Genomic DNA, 23,064 nt, shown 5'->3' with positions numbered 1-23,064 from the left:
TATTTAAAATTAAAAAAACAACTTAAGCAAGATTTTACTAATACAAAATAATATAATATAACTAATACAAATTAATATAACTGTTAAAAAATCTCTTACATCGAACATTGAGTGAAATCTTTTTTTCTGTTTTGTATTCTTTGTATCGATCTAAAGTATCTGGATAGTTTATTGCAAAACATTTATAATCGGCAGAATCATTTGTAGTTAAATAATATAAATTCAAATCTCCAGAGAAGCTGCTCTGCAAAAGCCTTTTTTGAACAATACCAAGCAGATCTTTTTCATATTTGAACCATTGATACAATGCAGGAGGGTTGGCATCACTTTGACATGTTATTGTGATATTTGAGCCTTTGTTGCTATTTATAACACCATTCTCAGTTTTTATATATATCTCTCCAGGAACATCTTTGTTAAAAATTTTGGAAAAAAAGTCGAAATATAATTAAAACTAATAAATAAAAAATTTAAAAAAATTAAATTATTATAATTAGGAGATTATAAAAACATTATCATTATTAAAAGCAATGCATTCTAACACTTACAGGTTACATTCAAATATGCTCCTTTTGCTTCGCCAATCCCTAAGTCATTTTTTCCTGCACAATAATAATTTGTTGCTATAGAACGTGGAGGTTTGACAAACTTTAGTCGCTTACCATCATTTTCTTGTAAAATATATGGAGTTGGAAACAAAATTTCATTTTCAGGTGTTGGTTTATCCCTATACCACTTATAAATAGTTGTTCCAGAATTACCATCTGCATCACAATTAAACTCTTCTGTTCCTACTTGTTCAAATATAGACCGATTTAATGGAGGTGATACTACAACTGGCCTGTCTATGAAAAAAATACACAACATTCAAGCAAATCTTAAGTTGTAGAAATCGACAGAAAAATAAGAAAATACTATCTTTTTTTTTAAACTCATCTCTTTTTTTTTAACATGCTATGACCAAAAAAGTTTTATAAAAATTATTTAGAACTAAACAATCATTTTAAACATATTAAAAAAGAAAAAAAAGAATATATATTTATATAAATATATACAGAGGCAGAAATAGATGCTGTTAGTTGCTGCCCTTTGGACCATTCTTAAGACCCACTAAAGAAGGGCAACCAAATATTGCTCATTTGCTCAAGTCCAGCACTTATTTTAACCCCTGTTTATTAATATATATATATATATATATATATATATATATATATATATATATATATATATATATATATATATATATATATATATATATATATATATATATACATATATATATATATATATATATATATATATATATATATATATATATATATATATATATATATATATATATATATATATATATATATATATATATGTATATATATATATAAATAAAATAAAACTTACATCTAACATCAAGAATTTTTGTCAGACTGTCTTGCATTCCTCTAATATTTTTAACTCTACATATGTAACTGCCTCGACTTTCTCTGTTCACTTGCGAAATATTGTAATCAAAATTATTATTTGCTTGTACTTCAATTGTAATCGGCTGTTCAACATTGTTTGAATCAAGTTTAAACCATTGGAATAAAAGTGGACGAGGATTACCAGCAATTACACTACATTTGAGATAAGCATTGTCACCTTCAGTAAGAAAGAGCTTGGGTTGATCAACACTTATTGTTGGAGCAACTAAAATGCCAAAAATAACTTTAATAATTTATAAGGTTAATCATCATCATCAATATCATCATCATCATCATCATCATCATCATCATCATCATCATCATCATCATCATCATCATCATCATCATCATCATCATCATCATCATCATCATTATCATCATCATCATCATCATCATCATCATCATCATCATCATCATCATCATCATCATCATCATAACCTAAAAGTTGATTTTTAATAATTCATGTTTAGTTGATGATAATGTTGAAGAAGTTGCAAGTGTTTTTAAAAAGCTTTTTTTAATTCTTTACAAATATTTATGTCAGTAGAATGTTTAGGTTTTATTATTGTAAAAGAGATTTCATTTGTTAGTCTGTCTAGCCTAGTGTGTTTGCCTAGTGTGACATTTAGTAATTGATTTTTTTTTTATATAAAAATCTATATATTTAAGTCATCAATTATTTTAATGAAAGAGATTTTAACATTGCTTATACATATCATTGAAAAGAATTGTTCAATATTTTTTGCTATTAGATATTTGTTGGTTAAATATCATTTATTTGTACTCCAACTAGAATTTCTTTAATTTAAGTACTTTAGTTATAGAACTTTACTTAACTTAAAAAATTAAAGTAAAAGCTAAGTATGAATTTTATTATGATTAGTCAACCCTCGGAATTAGGGTCGGCATTCGGCAATGCCGACCTAACTGCTGACCTGAAAGTGTTTGAGGTCGTCAATTCTTTGCCGACCTCGTTTCTAAGTTTGATGGTAAGACATATTTACTAAATTTTTCTTGCCGACCTATAAAAGATTGTGGTCGGCAAATTATTGCCAACCTCATTTCCCCTAATTCCGAGGGTTGGGGTATAGTTAATAAATCCAACATAGTATTATCACTTTGGCTTAATATAAAAATGTTAGATATGCTTTGCTAATATTATTTTGTTGTTGTTGATTTACAAATTCATTTGAAAAAATTTCCAAGTATAATTTTTAGTTTCTTCTTGTCCTAGATAACTATCTTGTCCTAGATGGAGAAAATAAGGAACTGAGTAAAACAATTAAAATGTGATATCGATTACTATATTAATGTTAATATATGAATATATATATATATATATATATATATATATATATATATATATATATATATATATCAGGCCTTGTTAAGAAGCGTTACGCAGCTCGCATTTTGCTTGCGAAAAGGCCATTTGCCTACGCGTTCAGCAGTTTTGCGCTACGCAAAAACTTATATCTTTTAGAATATTTAAATTATCTTTTGATTGTCGTTAACGTGACGTTAATTCAGAAGAAATAAAGTCGTAAGTAAAAGCATTTAACCGCAATTGTAAACTAATAGATTTTTTGTTAAAGAAACAGTTTGTTAAATAATTTTTTTGTTGTTGTTAAAAATTAGTTAAAAAAAATTAAGTGTTTTAAGTTTTATCTTAAGGAATTAAATATATTAATTTTTTTAAATATAAAATTTATTTTTAGTCATAATAGTTTAAAAAATGCACGATTCATTTTGATGTAAATATTTTATTAATAAGATATTTTGTTTATTGTTAATTCAATAACGTAAAGTTTTAACGACGTTCGTTTAATTTAAGAAAATAAATTATGATCACGAATATGTTATCGGTAACTGATAAACAACAAAAAAAAACTCTTTCTTGTTTAAAAACATTAAAATGAGTTCACATATTAAATAAGAAAAAATTTATTAACAATTAATAAAATAACCAAAAACCAAAATCATAAGAAAATAAACATAAAAATTATAAACAAACATTATTTTACGTTTCATGAAAAAAATATTTTTTTCAAAATAAAATTTAGGTTATATTTGAAAAAAATAATAAAAATGATTTTTTAAATAAGCACTTAGATTTTATTTGTAACTTTTGTTATAGTGAGAAAAAAACAAACTGTATGATTTTTAACGCGTTAATAAAATAACTTTAATTACAATGCGGTACTTGAAAAGACGCGAGTGACGCAATATAACTTCTAACGACGCAAAATATATTTGATGAGTTGAGTAACTTAGAAATGCGTTGCGCGTTTTCGCTACGCAGCGAAATCTCGTAACAAGGCCTGATATATATCAGCGTGGAAAGTAATGACCAGTCAAAGGTCATCGACTGCCTGAAATGACTAAAATTGCTATTTTGACTTCCCAAAATGAAATAGTTTTAAAATCAAATATAAATAAAAAATCAGAGTTTTGAAAAACAAGGATTTACAAATAATCATGATTTAATTTGGAAAATGCATATACTAAAATTTCATAAACCATTTAGATTTCAAAATGAATCAGAGTTTTTAAAAGGACAGATTTGCTTAAAAAAATTTGACCTTTTAAAAAACACTAATTAAAATTAGCGTTTCAAATAGTTTTATTGTTTACTACTTTAATTTCCCTTGTTGAGGTAAACAATATACATATATATATATATATATATATATATATATAAATTAGTAAAAAACACTAACTAAAACATCTAACTTTTTTCTTCAACTTGAAGTTTATTAACAAAAAAAATTAATAACTAACATTAAACTACTTGTTTTTTTGGACTTTTCATTTTCACTTTCAAATCAAATTATTTCAACTTTTGGAAAATCTTGTAACTATTAATAGTTTCCAAACATGTACAAGGTAATATGCATGTTACACAACAATTTGCAAAAATTTTATAAGTTTTCAGGATAAGTAGTATATATATTAGAGATAGGCCAATTCCGATTCTCCCGATTCCACCGATTCTCAAAGAATCGTAAGAATCGCGATTCTCAACTTTTTTTAACGATTCTGATTCTTTTTTAAAAGACTTTTTAACGACTTCACTTCTTTTATTATTACTCCCTTGATAATTTAAGTTAATATATACACTCTTTGCCGTTGAGATTTTTTTTGTTTAATTTACGTTAAATCTTCACTTTTGCATTTAATATCATCGTTAAAGTTAAGTAACTGTGAAGGAACAACAGTAAATGTTGAAAATAAAAGTAAAAGTTTATACTCTGAATTTCAATTGATTTATTTTTTTCAATTTTAATCAATTTACTGACGGTAAGTATTATTATAAAAATCTTATTTGCTTGTTTTATTATAATAATAATTATTGTTAGTATTATTATTTTGTATTATTATAAATGCTGTTTTAATTTCAGAATATAAACATATATATATATATAGTGTCATTACATACATGCCGAAACGTAAAAAAAGCAAGGAAAAAAGCAGAAAATACTTCTCGACTATTGAAATTCCTAGCATTTATCAGAAGGTATCAAGTAAAATTCAGTTCTTGGCAAAAAAAGCTAATCATGTTAGTATAACTACCGACATGTGGAGCTCAACAGCCAATGTTGATTACATGAGCCTAACAGCACATGTCCTCACAGAAGATATGAAACAAATTCACATTTGTCTTGACGTGGTACCTTTTCCTTGAGTCCCACACCGCAACCAATCTTGTTAACTTTATGAATGAATCACTTGAGCGTTGGGGATTACTTGAAAAACTCAATGTTGTAGTAAGAGATAATGCCAGAAATACTGTTTCTGCTATAGAAGTCGGGAAGTTTACAAATATTCCTTGTCTTGCCCATACACTTCAGTTGGTTGTGAAAGACAACTGCCTCGACAATGAACGCATATCTTTACTAACTGCTACCTGTAGAAGAATAGTAGGACACTTTAAACATTCGGTTAAGTCATACAAACTTTTGAGACAATCTCAGGAGATTCTGGGACTGCCTAAACACAGCATTATTCAAGATGAGCCAACTAGATGGAATAGCACCTTCCACATGCTGAACCATTTAATTGAACAAAAAGATGCGATTCTGTTGGTAACGCCACATTTCCCAAAAGCTACTCGACAAAACAAGGAGTTGTCAACCGGAGAATGGGATAGTTTGGTTCCTCTCGTTGCTGCTTTAAAAGTGTTTGAAGAGGTCACGCTTACTGCAAGTTCATCGTAAGTGACCACATCAGAAGTTATCCCAATAATAAATGCAGTTAACATGTCAATTGATCACATCAAGGACTACAGAAATTTTAAAGAATCTCTGTGTCAATCTTTGCATCGATGTTACAGAGACTGCGAGAACGAACCTATATATACTTTTGCAACAATACTAGATCCCAGATTTAAAAACAAGATTTTTAGGAGCAGGACGATGGCTGAGAAAGCTGTTACTTTATTAATTAGCGAGTTAAATGCATTGGACATAGACGAGGGTCATGAAATAAAGCTGCTGAAAATCAAGAACCTACCACACCTGCTCCAGGTGCTGTCTGGTCATTATATAACCAATTAATCAACACAAATTCTGTAGTAAGTATTGTGCTTCTATATTAGTATTGTACTTTAAATATTGCAAGCCTATAAATTGTTTTAATGTTTTAGATTTATACTGCGCATTGCACAATGTCAGACGAAGTAGCACTGTACTTGAAAGAACCTCTACTTGCAAGTCACGAGGACGTCTTTGAATACTGGAGGAAATCCAAATTTCTTAACATGAAAAAACTAGCACAGAAATATTTAGGGACGCCTCTATGTACAGTGTTTTCGGAGCGGTTGTTTAGTACTGCGGGTCTTATCTGTGACCAGAAAAGAAGCCGATTAACTCCGGAACGAGTGCAAGTGCTTGTGTTTTTTAACAAGAACCTCCCGTTTCTTAACTATCAGTACTAACGGTACTAATATTATATGTAAAAGCTGATTGAAAAGACAACATTCTGTGTATCTGATCATTTTTACCATTACTTATGACTATATTATTTGTTTCTTAATAATAATAAGTTCCATACAAATATATATATTGTTTAATATTATGTTACTTGTTTAGTTGCTATTATTTCACAGGGCCGACGACACGGTTTTCAAAATAGAGGGGGAACACTCCCTTATTTCGAAAAAAAAGTCTAGTTATAGGTCAATTTTTTTAAAAAGGGGCATGCCCCTGGGCCTTGGTGTCTTTGGTCCTGTTTCACCTGTACCAATATAACTAATTATGGTGTTTTCACTTTTAAAATCTGCATAAGTATTAAATTAACATGATATAACTGTTAAATTATTAATTTAACTACCAGTTTTAATTAAAATAATAAGAATCGCAAAAGAATCGGAATCGATAAAGAATCGGAATCGCAACAGAGAATCGGAATCGGTATTTTTCGGAATCGGCCCATCTCTAATATATATATATATAATAAGAAAATAAAACATACCCTCTGTCACATAATTTTTTTGCAATCAAAAAAGATTTTTTCTTCGACTTCAGAGATGTTTATATAATTTGAGGTACCTCCTCAACCTCTTGCAGAACTTTTATTCATTCTTATAGAGGTTCATTTAGCTATTTCTCATAAATTGTAAATTTCCTTTTAGTCAAGCTACTTTATTAAATTTTCTAATATTTTAATAAACTTTTAAATTCATCTAATTATGCACCAAAATTCAACTTTTACTTCTCATTACTAATTTAACTTACATACTTTTTTGAATATTATTACTTTAAAAATTTGTTATTCACTTTTCAATATTTTTTTTTTAAATAAGTATTTAAAACTGTCTTTGTTCTTCATATGAAAATTTAGACTAGTGAATTTTTCTGAATATTATTTATTTGATTATTTATGAACCTGAGAAATAGAAAATGTATTTCATAAACTTTTCTATGAATAAAATTTTTAAAACATCCTGAGGATAAAGAAAGCTTCATTAACCTTTTTTCTTCATGTTTGAACTTACCCCAGAGCAGTCTTCTTCGTTTAGCCGGCGCTTTTGCACTCAAGCTTTTTTGCACTCGCCCACATGCCCGCAAAAACTTTGGTAAGCGCATAAAAAAGCGCTTACCAATAAAATAAAAGCATTTTATTTTAAATCGCAACAAAAACTTTTGTTCATTTGTTCAACTTTTATGAAAAATAGCTTTTTTTTAACCGATTTTTTTTTAATTATTTTATCTAGTATTTATTTAAAGCGTTCTTTTTTTTATTTTTATTAAAATTTAAATTGCAGCAAAAAAAAGAACTTTTTAAATGCCATTAAATTTCATTTGAAATTTAATGTTTTTTATTAAAAACTTTGGTAATTTGTCTCGTTTGTAACTAAATTTGTATGTGTTTATCCTTTATGCTTGATAAAAATATCCTCAAAATTTGGTATCTATGACATTAGTAGGATTCAGAATTAAAAAAAAATCTGATCATCATTTATTGTTTCTAAAATTCTCATAACATATAACTTCATGCCAAGTTAATTTGAAATATAAAACAAAGCTTTTCCTTGTATTTACAACATGGTCATAAACTGAGCATTATTTGATTGAATAAAAGACATTAAAAGTTTATTTTTCTCACTTAGAAACTTTCTTTAATTAAACTATTATTTAATTTGGAGAAAATTTTTGATTTACATTTTATACAGCATGTCAGAGTCTGAATTTTGGAAACAACCTCTTCTTTTATTGTACATGAACCTTTGAACTATTTTATGTTATAGAAATGCAAGCGGATAGCTACAACAACTTTTATGTTACAGAAATGCAAGTAGATAGCTGCAACAACTTTTCTACTTTTTTCATAATTTACCGCTTGAGTTAGCTTAACTCTAAAGAAACAAGTGTTTTATTTAAGCCTTGAACTTTCACAGGAGATTTTGGATCAAGATTACAGTCTTAGACCAAAATCCTTGTTGATTTATTCTTATTTAAATATAATTTTGTTGAGATAAGTTTAAGTAATTTACTTTTTAAAAGATTGTGGAAAAAATGAAGTTATTGAATAAAATTGAAAAATATCGTCAAAATACTTGAATTAACTTAATTCAATAATGGAATTTAGACTTTGTTACTCACAGTAATTATTCAAAAAAGAATGACTTTTTCTCACAAATATCAGTATAACAATATTTATTTATACCAAAGTTGAAACTTTTTTTAAACTTTGACATTTAAATTTGCCAATTGCTCACACACGAGCAGTGAATGCCAAATAGAAAAAAAATGAAGTACATTAGAATAGAGGAGAACTATTTTTCGAACAGAGCATATATCGAAAGTCATAAAAACAAAAATAAAGATTAATAGAAGAAAAAAATTTAAAAAATAATATGATAAAAAAATTAGACAACCAATGCACACAAACAATACTTACAATAATAAACAATTTTTTTTTACTAACACCTAAAATAAACAAAGATATACAACAAATATATCATCAAACAAAAATTTACAAAACAAAACATTGACTACAAAATAAAAAGTATGCATACAACAATGTAAAGCTTAAGAATGAAAAAAAAAACATTAAACAATGCAAATGTACTAATAATATGAAAAGCAGTGAATAAATATTATAGTAAAAAATCAATACTATAAGAAGGTCAGACAATTTTTAGCATCAATTGAATAATAAAAAATTGTGTATAATCAACAAATCACAAAAATAATGTAAAGAGCGGGAAAAATATTTGGGGTTTTGGCTATTTATAGTGAGTCCTTTTTACTGTGGTATGGAATAGGTGTAGGCTGTGGGGTAAAGCTTAAGTGACGATGACTATTATCTGATGGCTAACTGGTTTCTAGTGCTGAACCTCATTGAAACGCCATTAATAATAGATGCGACTCTGAGGAGATGTTTATTACTTAACCACTACACAAATTATGTTTACACATTAGCATAAATTTTTTTTTCCATTCTTAGGCCTTACATTGTTGTATGCATACTTTTTATTTTTGTTAATTTTAAGTGTTTGTAAAAAAAATAAATTATTAATGTTAGTATTGTTTGAAAATAAGAACTGCCTGTCTTATTTTTGTCATCATATTAGTATATTTTTATACACCATATTAGTATATAACATCATATTTGTATATTCTTCTATTAATCTTTATTTTTGTCTTGACAACTATCAAAATATGCTTTGTTCGAAAAATAATTCTCCTCTATTCTAATGTACTTCATTTTTTCCTCAGGCATTCACTGCTTGTAAATGACCTTTCGGCAAATTTATATGCCTAAGTTTTTAAATAAAATTGATAAATATGATAAACTTATTTGAATTAATTCAATTCGATAATGGAACTTAAACTCTACTTTCTTACTCACAGCTAATACTCAAGAAAGAATAACTTGTTCTCACAAATATTAGTATAACAATATTTATACTACAGTCAAAATTTTATCAAAATATCATACCTACTACAATTAAACGAGTTTTGTTAACAACATCAGCTGATTGGTCAAGAAAAATAACTTTGCAAAAAAACAAATTTTCATCTGTGATTCCAATGGTATTGATATCAACAATAATACCATTCATACCAGCTGGCCTACTAACTTGAGTGCGTGAGGCGTATACAGAATTTTTACTATTCACAGATATAGGACTATTTGGTGCTTTTCGCACAATATCTGGAAGTGTTGAACTTTCTGTATTAACGCTCAATAAAAGAATGTCACTATCCTGAAAGTTGAACACCCATTTAAATGATGCTGTCGCTCCATTATTAACATACAAAACATCAGAACCGGTAATTTGATTGGCGCCTAAATAAAAAAGTTATTATTAAAACAATTTTTTCACATTAAATAGCATTTTAAAAAAATGAAGCAATATGCATACTATTATGATTATCTTAAAGAACAATTATAACAAAAAAAATCTTTATTATATTTTAGGCTTCCTGAATGATTAAATACATATTATTTCTAAGCATAAAACATCATTATGTTATACTGAAAATAGGGAGCTGCAGGGTTTTTAGTACACATAAATCCAAATTTTATGGAACCATTTATCTTGCCCAAATTCAGACATGCTTTTTTAAGTTTGTTGAAAAGTTGTATGGTATGAACTAAGTTATTTTTTAGAAATACTCATCAAACAGACTAAAAACCCTTTTTCTCACTAGCTGCAAAATTTCATTGAAAAAAAATCAAAGGAATGTTAACTCTTTTTTCTAATATATTCTCTCACCTGTAAAACACTTTTGCCAAGATACCTTATTAACTTACCCTCATTTGGGGTAAGTTAGTAAGGGTGAGGAGGCAGCTACAGCTTTAGAGGGTGCGCCCAAAGGACTCCTAAAAGCGGTAGTGGTGTAGTGGTAGAGCGCTCGCTTCATAAGCAAGAGGTTCGGAGTTCGATCCCCACCACATCCCTGGTAGTACCGCACTCAACTTGTTTCTCCGCGCAGCGGCCTTGGTTGTCAAGGTTCGTGTTTCGGAGTTATAGAGTTGAGAGAGGGTTATAACCACAATTAAGTAGCCTCCTTATCTGTAGTGGCCTTCTGGGCCTTGGGGAGGTGAAATAACAAAAAAAAAAAAAAAAAAAAAAACTTCTAGCAAAAATTCAACATTTTTCAACATATTAGAGGGTTTTGCAGATGCCTCTCTAGCACCCTATGTATGCTTTTTATATATACATATTGTTTTTCATAAAACCTTTTGATACTAATCTATATATTAAAACTTCGGTAATTAAAACGCCATTACTTTTTGTAGAACTGTTCAATTTTTCACCTTTAAAATACTAAATTGAAGACCTTTTCAATGATGTATAACAACCTAGTATTTGGTCAATTGAAAATTTTATGTCACATACCTATACATACATCGACTGAGAGTTTGCATATGTTTCTTTTAGATATTAAAAGACTTTTATAAAAAAAAAATATTTGTTTTCTTTCATTATAATTTATTTTTTTCAACTTTTTCTGAAAAACCTGCTTGCATTTATGTCATTTTAAATTTTAGGTGTGCAGATTATAAGGACAAAGCTACAGTTAGATAGCCTAAAAGTTTTTTTTTTTTCTTGTTGCACTCTCATCAGTGGAGACTTTTTAAACATAAGTTTTATTGGCTTCAGTATATACATTGACAATATTATAGCCTACTGCTTCAAGGAAGTGCGCTGCTACACTGACTGTTTGGCATGGGGCAGCAATCTTCTTTTTTAATTATTATTCTAATAAACTTTATCTTTCAAAAGTCTCTACTGACAAGAGCGAAACAAGCAAAAAAATAAAATTATTTTAGGCCGCTTAACTGTAGGATTATCATCTAACGTTATTAAATACACTTAATTTTTACATCCTTATTATACTTCAGAAAGGATTGTCTATTTGGTAAATATAACACATAAATACAACTTCATGATATTTATCTAACTATTTCTATAATTGAACTACGCTGCTACATCAACTTTAAAAAAAAACTTGATCCTTTAACTAAGTTTTAGCATTAACATATAAGCTATTTTAAAAGTTTTAGTATTAACATAAAAGCTATTTTATCCTTTATCTAAAATACTAAAAGTTTTAGTATTAAAATAAAAAAAAGTAGTATTAGTATTAAAATAAAAAAAAGCTATTTTACACTTTAGTGTAACTTTTTTAACTTAATCAACTCGTTTTAATATATTTATTTTAGAAGTTTTTTAAAAATATTGTAGCAATACAATAGATAATCATAAATCCTTTAAAACAAAAAACAAAAAAATACATCAATTCAAAGTATATTACCATAAACAGACACTGTTGCTCGTAAAATAGCGATCAAAACGAACTTTTCCATTTTTCGTCAATTTAAGATATCTTTAATGTGTATAAATATAAGTTTATTATTTACTAGAACATGGAAAAAATTACTATATTCGTTTCAAAATGGATTCAATGGTAAGAAAAGTCCATCAATAATTTGTTCTCTCCGATAATAGATACATTTTTAAAAAATTGTCACGGCTTTTTATTGACGGTTACTATCTTTTCACTAAGCGTTAAATTTAAATTCGTAAGTGGTCGTCCATAAAGTACATACGCTTTTTTTCACCTAATTCCCCCCCCCATCCCCCTGCGTTTTACCATATGCTTTTTTGAGTAGCCTCTACCACTCTAAAAGTACCTACGCTTTTAACCTACCAAACCAACGTTTTATGATATTTTTTTAATTTAGTGTCTCCATATTTTTATAATTGACCTACTGCCCCCCCCCCATCTCATCATATTCGCCATTTGCAGACCCCTCTTCCTCTCCGAGCGTACGTACTTTATGAACGATCCCTAAGGAGATTGCTTACGAGCGATTTTTTGCCAATTTTTTCAAATAATACTAACAGAGAACATTCTTTTTCAATAACATTTCTGTTTTTAAAATTTTTTTTATTGTTCTTTACATGCATGTATAAAGCCAAAGAGTTTTTGAAAAAAAATTAATAGTCTTAAACTAACTCCATTCTTAAATGATACACCTTTTCTAAAATGATGTACCCTTAAAAAACCCTAAAAAAAATTTTTTTTTAAATCTTATTGTACTAGTTTAGAATTTAACGATGAATATAAAATCTGGAGTTTAAAATTTATCGATGAAAATAAATTTAGTTAAGAATAATAAAAAAAATTTTTTTATCAACTTGATGCTCTTACGATTAGGGCAGGTAGGTGGGGCTTTTTTCTTCCAAGGCTCCAATTTTTAGATTTATTTTTTGAGTCTAACTTTTTAATACAAAATTATCAAAATTGTTTTAAATCAGAAGAACGAAGTATTTTTTTTTTTAAAGCTTGCAAAAGTAATCAATAAATCAAAATAAGGTAAAACAATCTCATTCCAGAGACATGAAGCGCAATATAAGTTACAAAATTAAATATTTTTTGTTTTACAAAGCGGTAAATGAACCGCTTCAACAATTATTTCTTAAGATTTCATATTTTATGAGTTAAAAAAGTATATGTATAATATATATTAATTTTTTAACTTATAAAATATGAAATCTTAAGAAATAATTATTAAGCGGTTCATTTACTGCTTTGTAAAACAAAAAATTATTTAATTTTGTAATTTATATTGCGCTCCATGTCTCTGGAATGAGATTGTTTTACCTAATTTTGATTTATTGATTGCTTTTGCAGTCTTTAGAAAAAAAAACTTCATTCTTCTGATATAAAACAGTTTTGATTATTTTGTATAAACTAAATTTGTATTTCATGTTTCATATCTTCGTTTTATATTTGAAACAAGAATTAGTTAATTAGTTTTTAAAGGTATAACATACCCTTAAAAACTAATAAACTAACTCTTTTTTCAAATATAAAATGAAGATATGAAACATAAAATACAAATTTAGTTCATATACATTGAATATTTTCATTTCTCTAGAAAGAATTTTTTCAATAAATTTCAAGGTGAAAATTTTTCACATTATACTTGCACCAAAGTTTTCAAAATTTTTGGAAGTTTTGGTGCAAATGAGATTAATGCGTTAGTTCCAATAATCTTTTTTCTATGTAAATTTTGTTTTTAGAATCTATATTTAAAAAAAGAAAAAAAAAAACCTTGTAAATCAGGGCCACCTCAATTGTCTACTTTAATCATGTCGTCGATATGAAAAGCAAGTCAAAAGTAATTTTTTTATTGGTGAAGCTCCAAACTTAGTCGGGTTTCTGTGCTATGGCACAACGCTCCAATGCCTATTTCAGCGCCTGTAGCCAGTAAAAATAACCTTTTTAGTTTAGAATGGAAGAAATTAAATAGGAATTCAGAGCGGGTTCTGTGCATCATGAGAGGAGAACGACTTGAAAATTTTGAGTTTCAATACAACAAGTTTCAAGAAGTGTTTGTTTTTCATTCGGGTGTTTTAATACAACAGATTTCAATTCCCTGAAGATAAAGCATTTTAATCCAGAGTTAACGTAGTTTGAATAACAGCAAAATTAAACTGATTTTTCAAGTAAAAAAAAAAATTCTGTCAACATAGAATTATAAGAAAAATATTTTGTTATTTATGACATATGTAACTAAACTAAGTTTTTTTTTTATTAGTTGACAGAACAATGTTTAAACAAATGTTTAAAGCACTTTAATTAGTTATAGAAAACTATTTACGTACATGTTGAAGATAAAACATGTTTTATTTTTAAAGAATTTTTTTATACAATGACAGAAGAAATTTTTTTTACTTGGATTTTTACTTTTTTAATGTTTTTTGCTGTATTCCTAATTAGCGGATTCAGCCTTTCTAAGAATTGTTCGATTGGAATGCTTTGACATAAAAGCCAGACAGTTTTACAACAAAAATTTATGAAAACGTTTCATTTGCTTAATTCCTAACTTATAGCAAAATGGGGTTTTATTTTTACGGCCATTATTAAGTTATCTTTCTTTATCAACATTTAAATGTGGTAGAAGGACTAGTTTTGTTACTTTAAACATTTTTAGTTTCTTCGAAAGAAAAAGATGCGGAAAACAAATATCATAATGTAGAAAATAATTGAAACAACAACGATGAAGTTGTAAAAGCGTCATGTTCTTGCCAGTCCAAATGGCAAATATATTGTTATGTTGTATATTCAGGTATAAAGGGGAGACCAGGGCTTGTTGGCAGCAAAAGTAAGTTGAAAAACTGCGTTTATCTTTAGAGCCTTTCATTAGAAAATGCCAAAAATTAATAAAACCTTCAAATTGACCATTTCATTTTTCACTGTAGTATTGTTAGGATTCACGCATGCGCATGGGAGATATTGATTTATGTGTTTTTTGGACTTTTTGAACATCACTTCCTTTTTACTTTACCGAGAAAATAGTCGAATGAAAAAAAAAAATCACATTTGATTTATTATTTCCATTCAATTTCTTTTTCAATAGTTTTTCAGGATTTATTAACTGTTTATTAAAAAAAAGATTTTTGGGGTAAGTTGGCAAAATTTTTACGGGATTAGTAGACTTATAACATTTATTATGGAAAAAATATTTTCATATATTAATTTTTTTTCTTTTTTAATTTTTAATAATATTGAAAAAATTTATTTTTTACAAAATAATAAAAATTAAAATTTTTAGGATTTTAATTTTAACAGATAAAAAAAGAGTTTCTGTTTTGGATTGTTGTCCGAACTAATATTTGATACCATGTTAATTTTTGGCTCAAAATTGTTGCCAAAATAAATAGAAAAAAAATTCTATAAATTTTGCACTTAATAATCACTTTTGTAGTAAGCGCTCACTTATCTTAGGGTGAGGTAAGTTAGGGAGTTTTTTTTAGGCCCCAGAAAAGCTGAAAGAAAAATTTTTTTATATGACAATGCTTATTTATATCAGATGTGTAAGTGAAAACTTTAATGTCATGCAAGATTTCCTTGGATTTGTCAGCTTCAGACCAAAACAACCGGATCAGATATTTTTAAAACATTAAAAAATATGTAAAAAAATTCATAAACAAGCACGTACAATCTGAATTGGAATAAACTTGACAGTATTTGCAATGATTGGGCACCGGCAATGGTTGAAATGAATAATGGTTATAAAAATGAAACCAATGAGTATGAAGAACTTTTGTTGCATTCTTCAGTTTGTTGGTTATCAAAGGGCAAAATTGTATCTAGATTTATTTTACTCAAAACCCAAGTGCTTTAGTTTTTGGAGGAAAAAGAGTTATCATCAACTGTTGAAAAGTTTTTCTTGATTAAGTGACTTGGCTTTTTAGTCGACAATACTATCTTAACAAATTGAACGCAGGTCTTCAACGTGAAATAGCCAGTTCCCAATCAGATTAATTAAATATTTTCTAACTCTTGTTAAATTTTTGAAGGATTGGGAAAAGTCTTGATCTTTTCCCAGCCCTAAAAATAAAAATAAATTGGATTAAAACTATTGGAGTCCTTCGATTCTTGTTTTCATGACTTTGATAAATAAGGGTTGGCGTAATGGAGTGTACATATATATAGACTTGAAGGTTTGCTTTGAGCAGACAGTTTATTTCAAGTTTTTTTTTCAACTTTACTTTTTCTGATTTCTTAAAACATTTTCAGCAATTTTTTTCAAAATTGTTACAGTTATTGTAGTTATTTTTTTATATATTCGAAAAATACTTAAACTTAACTCCTTTTTATATTTATTTTTGTAACCAATTAAATCTAATAGTTATTGAACCCTAATTGAAACCGGTTTTGTTTTTACACAATCAAACGACAATTAGTTTCAGTTAAGTTAGACATTAGTTTCCGCTCTAACGTTTTTCGCACGAAAGCTACAGAACCGGTAATATATTCCTTGAGTTAACGCATTTAATAGAAAGACATAACTGTAGTTAAATGTATTGCAAAAAATGTCTTGCCATTTGATTTCTTATCATGTGTGAGTAGCTTATTTATTTTAACATTTATTGAATATTTAATAACATTAAACTGAGTTATCAGTTGGACAATAGAGGGGTGGTTTTAAATACTGCCTGAATTTGTTCACTAAGGAACATATACCTTTTATGTTTTGCAATACTAATGTATGATAGTGTAGCCATACTTGCGAGTAGTTCTCTACGCCATGAATAACATACTGGTCAACAAAATCACAAGTTGGTCGATTCCATATAGAATCGTTGCAGTAAATAAATGGTAGTATATGAATGTTTTCTCTCGGTAAAACACCTATATTATTCATCAGTATACCTAAGTTTGCATCTTCATTTGGTATTATTTTTTTTTGTTGACTAGCACTCACAAGACGCGGAATCAGGTCTCCTGATAACAAAATTCCGCCTCCAGATACATATGGTGGTAAAAGAAATGCATTATAGTCATTAACTGAAATATAAAACTTGCTGGTATTATCACGATTTGGTGGCATAAACCATTGAACCCTTCCTGTATACAATGGCAAGAGAGGTTCGGATTTCAAAAAGTTTAATATATTAACAACATTTACGTAACAATCGTCATCCGTTTTTAATAAGAAGTTAGGTCGACAGTAATTTGACGACCATATTAACGAGTTTAAAGTTTTGTACGATAAATTTCTGTATGTGTCAAGTATATCAATAAATAAAATATCACTGTATAAGCTTGCTTCTTGAGCGATCATTTTGTTAACTGCAGTAGACAAACTTCTTCCAACTGCAAATACGGTACTATAAGTTAAATTACTTGTTAATTGCTTATTAAATCTATTTTGGGGCGAACCCCAGCTGTATCTAATAGCAAGTCTTCTTTTAATATTTTCTGCAGAAGAATGAACTAAAATTAAAAAACTTAATGGTGTTCTGCACTTTGGTTGGATTGTTTTAAGTTTGTTATTCTGAAACTCATTCTTATTATTTATGGACTGAGCAATTGGTTTAAATTGTTTTTTATAAACATGATAATACTCTCGTTGTGCCTCAAAATACATACTCTCCAGTTCAGCTACGTAACTTTGAAAAGGCAGTAACGGTCTTGTATAACTAAATTTTATTATTTCTTTATTGCAATATTGTTTTAGTAAAACGCATATCAATAAAAACAGAAATAAAAAAACGAATTTCTTCCTTTTAAAACTCTTCTCTAAAATATTTCTAAACATTAAAGCGCAATAATACTCGTACTTTATATATTAAACGGCAAAATTGAGATCTTTTGTAAATCTCCAAATCACGAAAAATTAATGTTCAAATAATGCAATTTTGGGTATAATGCAAAATTTTGGGTATAATGCAAAATTTTGGGTATAATGCAAAAGCTTATTTAAGTAAACTAAAAGCTCAATAACGTTTAAAGCGTTTACAGTGATGGGCATACTTAGATTAAAACGCCCAGATGCCTCAAAGCAAATGAGGCCAAGAGTTTATTTTTTGTTTTGCTTTTGATGTGTAAGTAAAAAAAAAAAAAAATAGTTTTTTTTTTGCGCCTAAACACTTCTAATCGCGGCTTGGTAATGAGTACTTTAATGTAATTGTAAAGTAGACCGGGGCAAGTGGAACAAATATGGCTGGATTTGATGGAGGAAAAGGTGCATTGAGCAAAAGTTGTGACCTGCAACCTTAACTTCGTACCATTTTTAGGTAGATTCAAAAAAATAATGCTAAAACTTAAAGTATGTTACTATACTATAATATTTTATATTTGTATAGTTTTAAACTTATATATTTACATAGTTTCATGTTACATATTTATGTTACATTTACATATTTACCACATATATTATATTAATATATGTGGTAAATATGTATATTTCTCTTTATGGTTGTAATTATTTATTTTTAAATTACGCTTGAACTATTCTTTCAACCCTTTGATTTTATCACTGATTAAGAAAGGAAAACTTAATAGTTCCAATCAAGGATACTTTGGAATTTTTTGATATATCGCTGCAACATCATACTTGCAGAAAATTGTAAGATAAGTTCACAAGCACTTCCCTCAGAAACAAAGGATCCGTGGTTATAACCCCACCTCTGGGCAAGTTTTGCGACATTGGTTAGGAAGGAGGCGTGAACTTTCAATTAAATGCTTATCCGCGTTGCTCTGTGATAAGGCCGTAAGGACTTAAAAAAAATAATAATTTTGTTTTATCATTGTTATATCAGTTTTTGTTATAAAAATGCTAAAAGTTGTAAAAAAAAGTTTTCTTAAGAGTATTTTCATCAATATATACTTATTTGATTTATAAATTAGACTTTTTTAAACATTTTTAATTAAAAAGATCATTTATTTAATAATAAGTTTAATTATATTTTGTTCACAAATTTAAAAATTTTAATCTTTTTCATTTCTTTTCTTTTTTTTTTGTTTTATATTCCTATAATTTTACCTTTATTATCTAAAGATTTTCTTTCATGTTTAACTGCAAAAATAATGTATTAGAAACATGTCTACATTTTTTGTTGTTATTTTGTTTTTTTAGTTCTTCTTTGACGTTCTACCAACTATTATTAGTTTACTCTGTCTACTGTTAAAATTGGTTTTAATTTAACCGATTTCAATGATTTGAAATTCACTGATCATTAGCTTATAGTTTAAAAAAATTAATTTGTTGCATTTAAGGTAAGATTAACTTTATCTTCTGGTCACATTTTGTTAAGCTTCAAATGTGTTTATATATGTATATATATACATATATATATATAAATTTGCAAGTGCGCTGAAAATAGCAAAAAATGACAAATTTGCGTTCCCACTACCCGTGTTTATAAAAGGAAGTTTTAAAGTAAAAAACATTTGTCGTTAACCCAAAGCCTAGATATTTAAACAAATTATTTTCTACCGTTAATTTAAAAAAACATTGAAGTAAAGAGATCATCGAAGTAAAGAGATCATTGAAGTAAATCATTTAAAGAATAAGTATAGAAATGATCGGTGTAGAACCAAAACCTTTTACGTGTCCAGACAGCTAATAATGATAATGATAATAACGCTTCCTGAAAAGCTACGGTGTGTATACATCAGGGGTGTGGAATCGTAAAAAAAAAGTACCGACTCCGACTCCAGTCGTTGAAATTATTAGAGTATGACTCCAACTCCGACTCCAACTCCGACTCCGACTCCGACTCCAAAGCAAAATTTTTTAAAAATTCTTTGAATTCTTTAAAAATATTACGCGATAAGTTAAAAAATTTTTTTTTGCCAAATTTATGAAAAGTTCTTTGTAGGTTTAATATGAATATAAGGTTAGTTGAATATTTCGTAAATGCACGTGCAATACCGTAAATGCACGTCCAAGCTAGTTTTAAAATCTCTAACTAAAAATCTATGATATATATACATAATTAATTATTATACTAACAATATACTAGATTCATCCTAGTTAGGAACCGTCATTTACCGGGACCTTATGAGAGATCAAACGTACTGCAAATGCAAACGCTCTAGTTTAACGCTAATGATAAGCTGTGATAAAAAAAAACTGAAAAATTACAGTTGTATTGATATAAAAGCCATAAAAGGCGAAAAATTCTACAAGGAATGCATAAATTTAAACAAAAAGAGTTATTATATTTAATAATCATGAAATTTTTGATATAAACATATGTTAATATCAAAAATATATTAACATGTTTATAAATTTATATTAATATGTCACTAAGCTTCTTATTGGGTTTGAAATAAAAAAAACCAACAAACTTTTATAAATAGATTTATTATTAGCCATCATTTTATACTTAAGACAAAGTAAAAGTAATATAAAATAAAATAATAAATATAAAAACTTTAAGTAGCTACTTTTTATGAAATTGTTGCAATAACGCTGTTTATGTTTATTAATGAAGTTATTTTTATCATTACGTAGTCAAATAAATCAATTTGAGTTAATGGAATTGACGCTAGGATTACGCATTGCTCTGCATAATATGAATTTTTTTTTTAAATGCCCCATTACTCCTAAAAACAGTGAACCAAAAAGTTTTTCTGGAACACATTTTAGCCATTGTAGTTTTCTGTATAATCACTTTGTACAACTCGTTGCAAAAGTCACACTCGTAGCACAACTCGTTAGCACAACTCGTTGCAAAGTCCCAATTTTCTTTTAATGATAGTGAATTTGGAAAAAAAAAAAAGTTTTTGTTTATATTTAAATTCGAGATTAATCAATCATGCGTGATTGATTAATCTCAAATAACGAAATGTGTGGATATTGTGATTATGTGGTTAATTTGATTATATATATAGAGATTATCTAGAGAAAAACTCGCTTTAAAACAAACTTTATTTTTTTTATTTTACTCAAGATTTTTTTTTTCTGAAAGTTTGTTAAAAGTTCCAAACTTTTTTCAAGGATTCTTTAATTTTAGGTTTGCAGCTATCTTTCGCTATTAAGAAAATAATTTTAAAATGCTTAAATATATTAAAAATATTAATAGGACTTTTAAAAAAGTTCATTTAAAATATTAAATTTTTATTTAATTTTTTCAAATGCCCTTTTTGTTTGTCCTCACTTAGATACAGTTTTAAAATTTTTTTTATGAATTTGCTCATGATTACAAATTGTAAAACTTTTTTTTGTTGTTGCACTTATTGAGCCCTTTTGTTTGTATTAGAGGAAATGTGTCAATTACATCAGCAGAAGCCAGGTAATGAAACCAGGTCATGTACACTTGAAATAATGAAGTTCTTTTTTTGTAAGATTTGTTTTGAGCAAATTTAAACGAATAAATCTAATAGATTTTTCGAGTAACTTTTTTTGAGTGACTTTTTACATTAAATTCAAATTACTGTAGTTTATTTTAGTGAATCTATTAGAACGCATTTCTCGAAATTACTCGAAAATACATTAAAAACGTCCGGCAATCGTAAATAAATGTTTAAATAACTATGGAGTAACTTTTCCTAAGCCTAACAAGTGCCCTTAAAATAATTATTTAACTTAAAAATCCAAAAAATATATATATATATTAATATATATATATATATTAATATATATATATATATATATATATATATATATATATATATATATATATATATATATATATATATATATATATATATATATATATATATATATATATATTGTCCAGTTTTAAAGCTACTCTGCCCCACTGCGCTGCGTTGACAAGTTCTATAAACGAATGTTTTTATTACACGGTTTTTACGTGTATTATGAATACCTACATTGTGCTATTTTAATAAAGCTTTTTGGGGCAGCAACCACACAATGCTGCTCAAAATAAGAAAATTATTGCAAAGTTTTGCATTTCAGAAGAGTACGAACCAGTCTTAATTAGAGAATAAACAACATTTTTAAGATTTAAAAAACAATCTGTATTTTATTTTAAAACAACTGTCTGTATTTTATTTTATTTGTGAACAAAAAAATTATAATTGATTTTCTGAGCCATTTTTGTTAATCAATATTAACCAATATTGACAAAAACCTATTTCACTGATAAAAAATATTTATTTCATAAATGAAAATCATTTAAAGATCCCTAAAACATTTGAATTTGATACTTAGTTGCTTACAACGCACAGTGCCTCAAAGAGGTCGGAAAACGATACTTTTTTAATACTTTTTTTTAGAGTTTTTCTGGGTCAAGGAGTCCATTTTTGAGGTTAAAAATTAAATTTGACCACTCTAAATGGCGTGCTACTAGCTGGTTGATACATATTTGAATATGTGTCATTTTTTTTCTTTTTTAATTTTAAAAACAAAGAGGTTGTAAACTTTAATGAAGAAATTTATGGGGATTCCGAATCTGCAAAATTAAAAAAAATTTGATGATGTCTTGGAGGTCCCTCTTGATTTTAACGTAAAAATGACAAAAGTATGACTAATTAAAGGGGGAAAATTATAATTAAAAAAAGACGCTTTTTTGTAAAATTTTTAATAAAATCATTATTTATTATGTTGAATTTTAAGAAAATTTTAGATATAGCTAAAAAATAAAAATAAATGACTACAAAAATTAAGTTTTTGCGAAGGTTGTTTTCAGAAAAGTTTTTCTTACTTTAGACAGGGAATGTGACAGTAGGTGTTTAACGGTTTTACATGTGTTTAAAATAAAGTGAGTTTAGTTTTGCAAAGAACTTTATGAGGATTTCGAATCCAAAAATTTTGAAAAAAAAAAGATCCAAAAATGTCTTGCTTTGAGAGTCCGCCTTTTTATAAATAGGAA

At 27.4% G+C, this 23,064-nt stretch overlaps 2 protein-coding genes across 5 annotated transcripts in view; both read right to left on the bottom strand.

Annotated features, from left to right (window-relative positions):
• LOC101241489 (hemicentin-1) overlaps nt 1-12,507 on the bottom strand; it is a 46,147-nt gene extending 33,640 nt beyond the window's left edge. For 2 of the 4 annotated variants that reach the window (XM_065807630.1, XM_065807632.1), the window contains exons 1-5: nt 12,233-12,494; nt 9,906-10,256; nt 1,399-1,686; nt 549-845; nt 100-411 (exon numbers count right to left, since the gene is read on the bottom strand). In XM_065807630.1, coding sequence (XP_065663702.1) covers nt 100-411; nt 549-845; nt 1,399-1,686; nt 9,906-10,256; nt 12,233-12,284 — 1,300 coding nt within the window. In that variant the 5' untranslated portion in view covers nt 12,285-12,494. Of the gene's footprint in view, nt 1-99; nt 412-548; nt 846-1,398; nt 1,687-9,905; nt 10,257-12,232 lie in introns of all 4 variants that reach the window. The other 2 variants (XM_065807629.1, XM_065807631.1) reach the window with 2 other exon arrangements.
• A 4,063-nt stretch (nt 12,508-16,570) lies between these two features.
• Nucleotides 16,571-18,086, bottom strand: LOC105844298 (beta-1,3-galactosyltransferase 1). Its single transcript, XM_065807628.1, has one exon. It carries the CDS (start codon nt 18,033-18,035, stop codon nt 16,881-16,883), a length of 1,155 nt encoding a protein of 384 aa, XP_065663700.1. The 5' UTR covers nt 18,036-18,086; the 3' UTR covers nt 16,571-16,880.
• Nucleotides 18,087-23,064: the final 4,978 nt, after the last annotated feature.

This window comes from Hydra vulgaris, chromosome 10 (genome assembly GCF_038396675.1).
Source record: "Hydra vulgaris chromosome 10, alternate assembly HydraT2T_AEP".
Lineage (NCBI taxonomy): Eukaryota > Metazoa > Cnidaria > Hydrozoa > Anthoathecata > Hydridae > Hydra > Hydra vulgaris.
The sequence above is the reverse complement of the archived record's forward strand: the minus strand, read 5'-3'. Positions and strand labels throughout refer to the sequence as shown.

Bases quoted from the DNA above. Each gene is read 5' to 3' on its own strand.
- LOC105844298 (XM_065807628.1), bottom strand. From the start codon at position 18,035: ATGTTTAGAAATATTTTAGAGAAGAGTTTTAAAAGGAAGAAATTCGTT.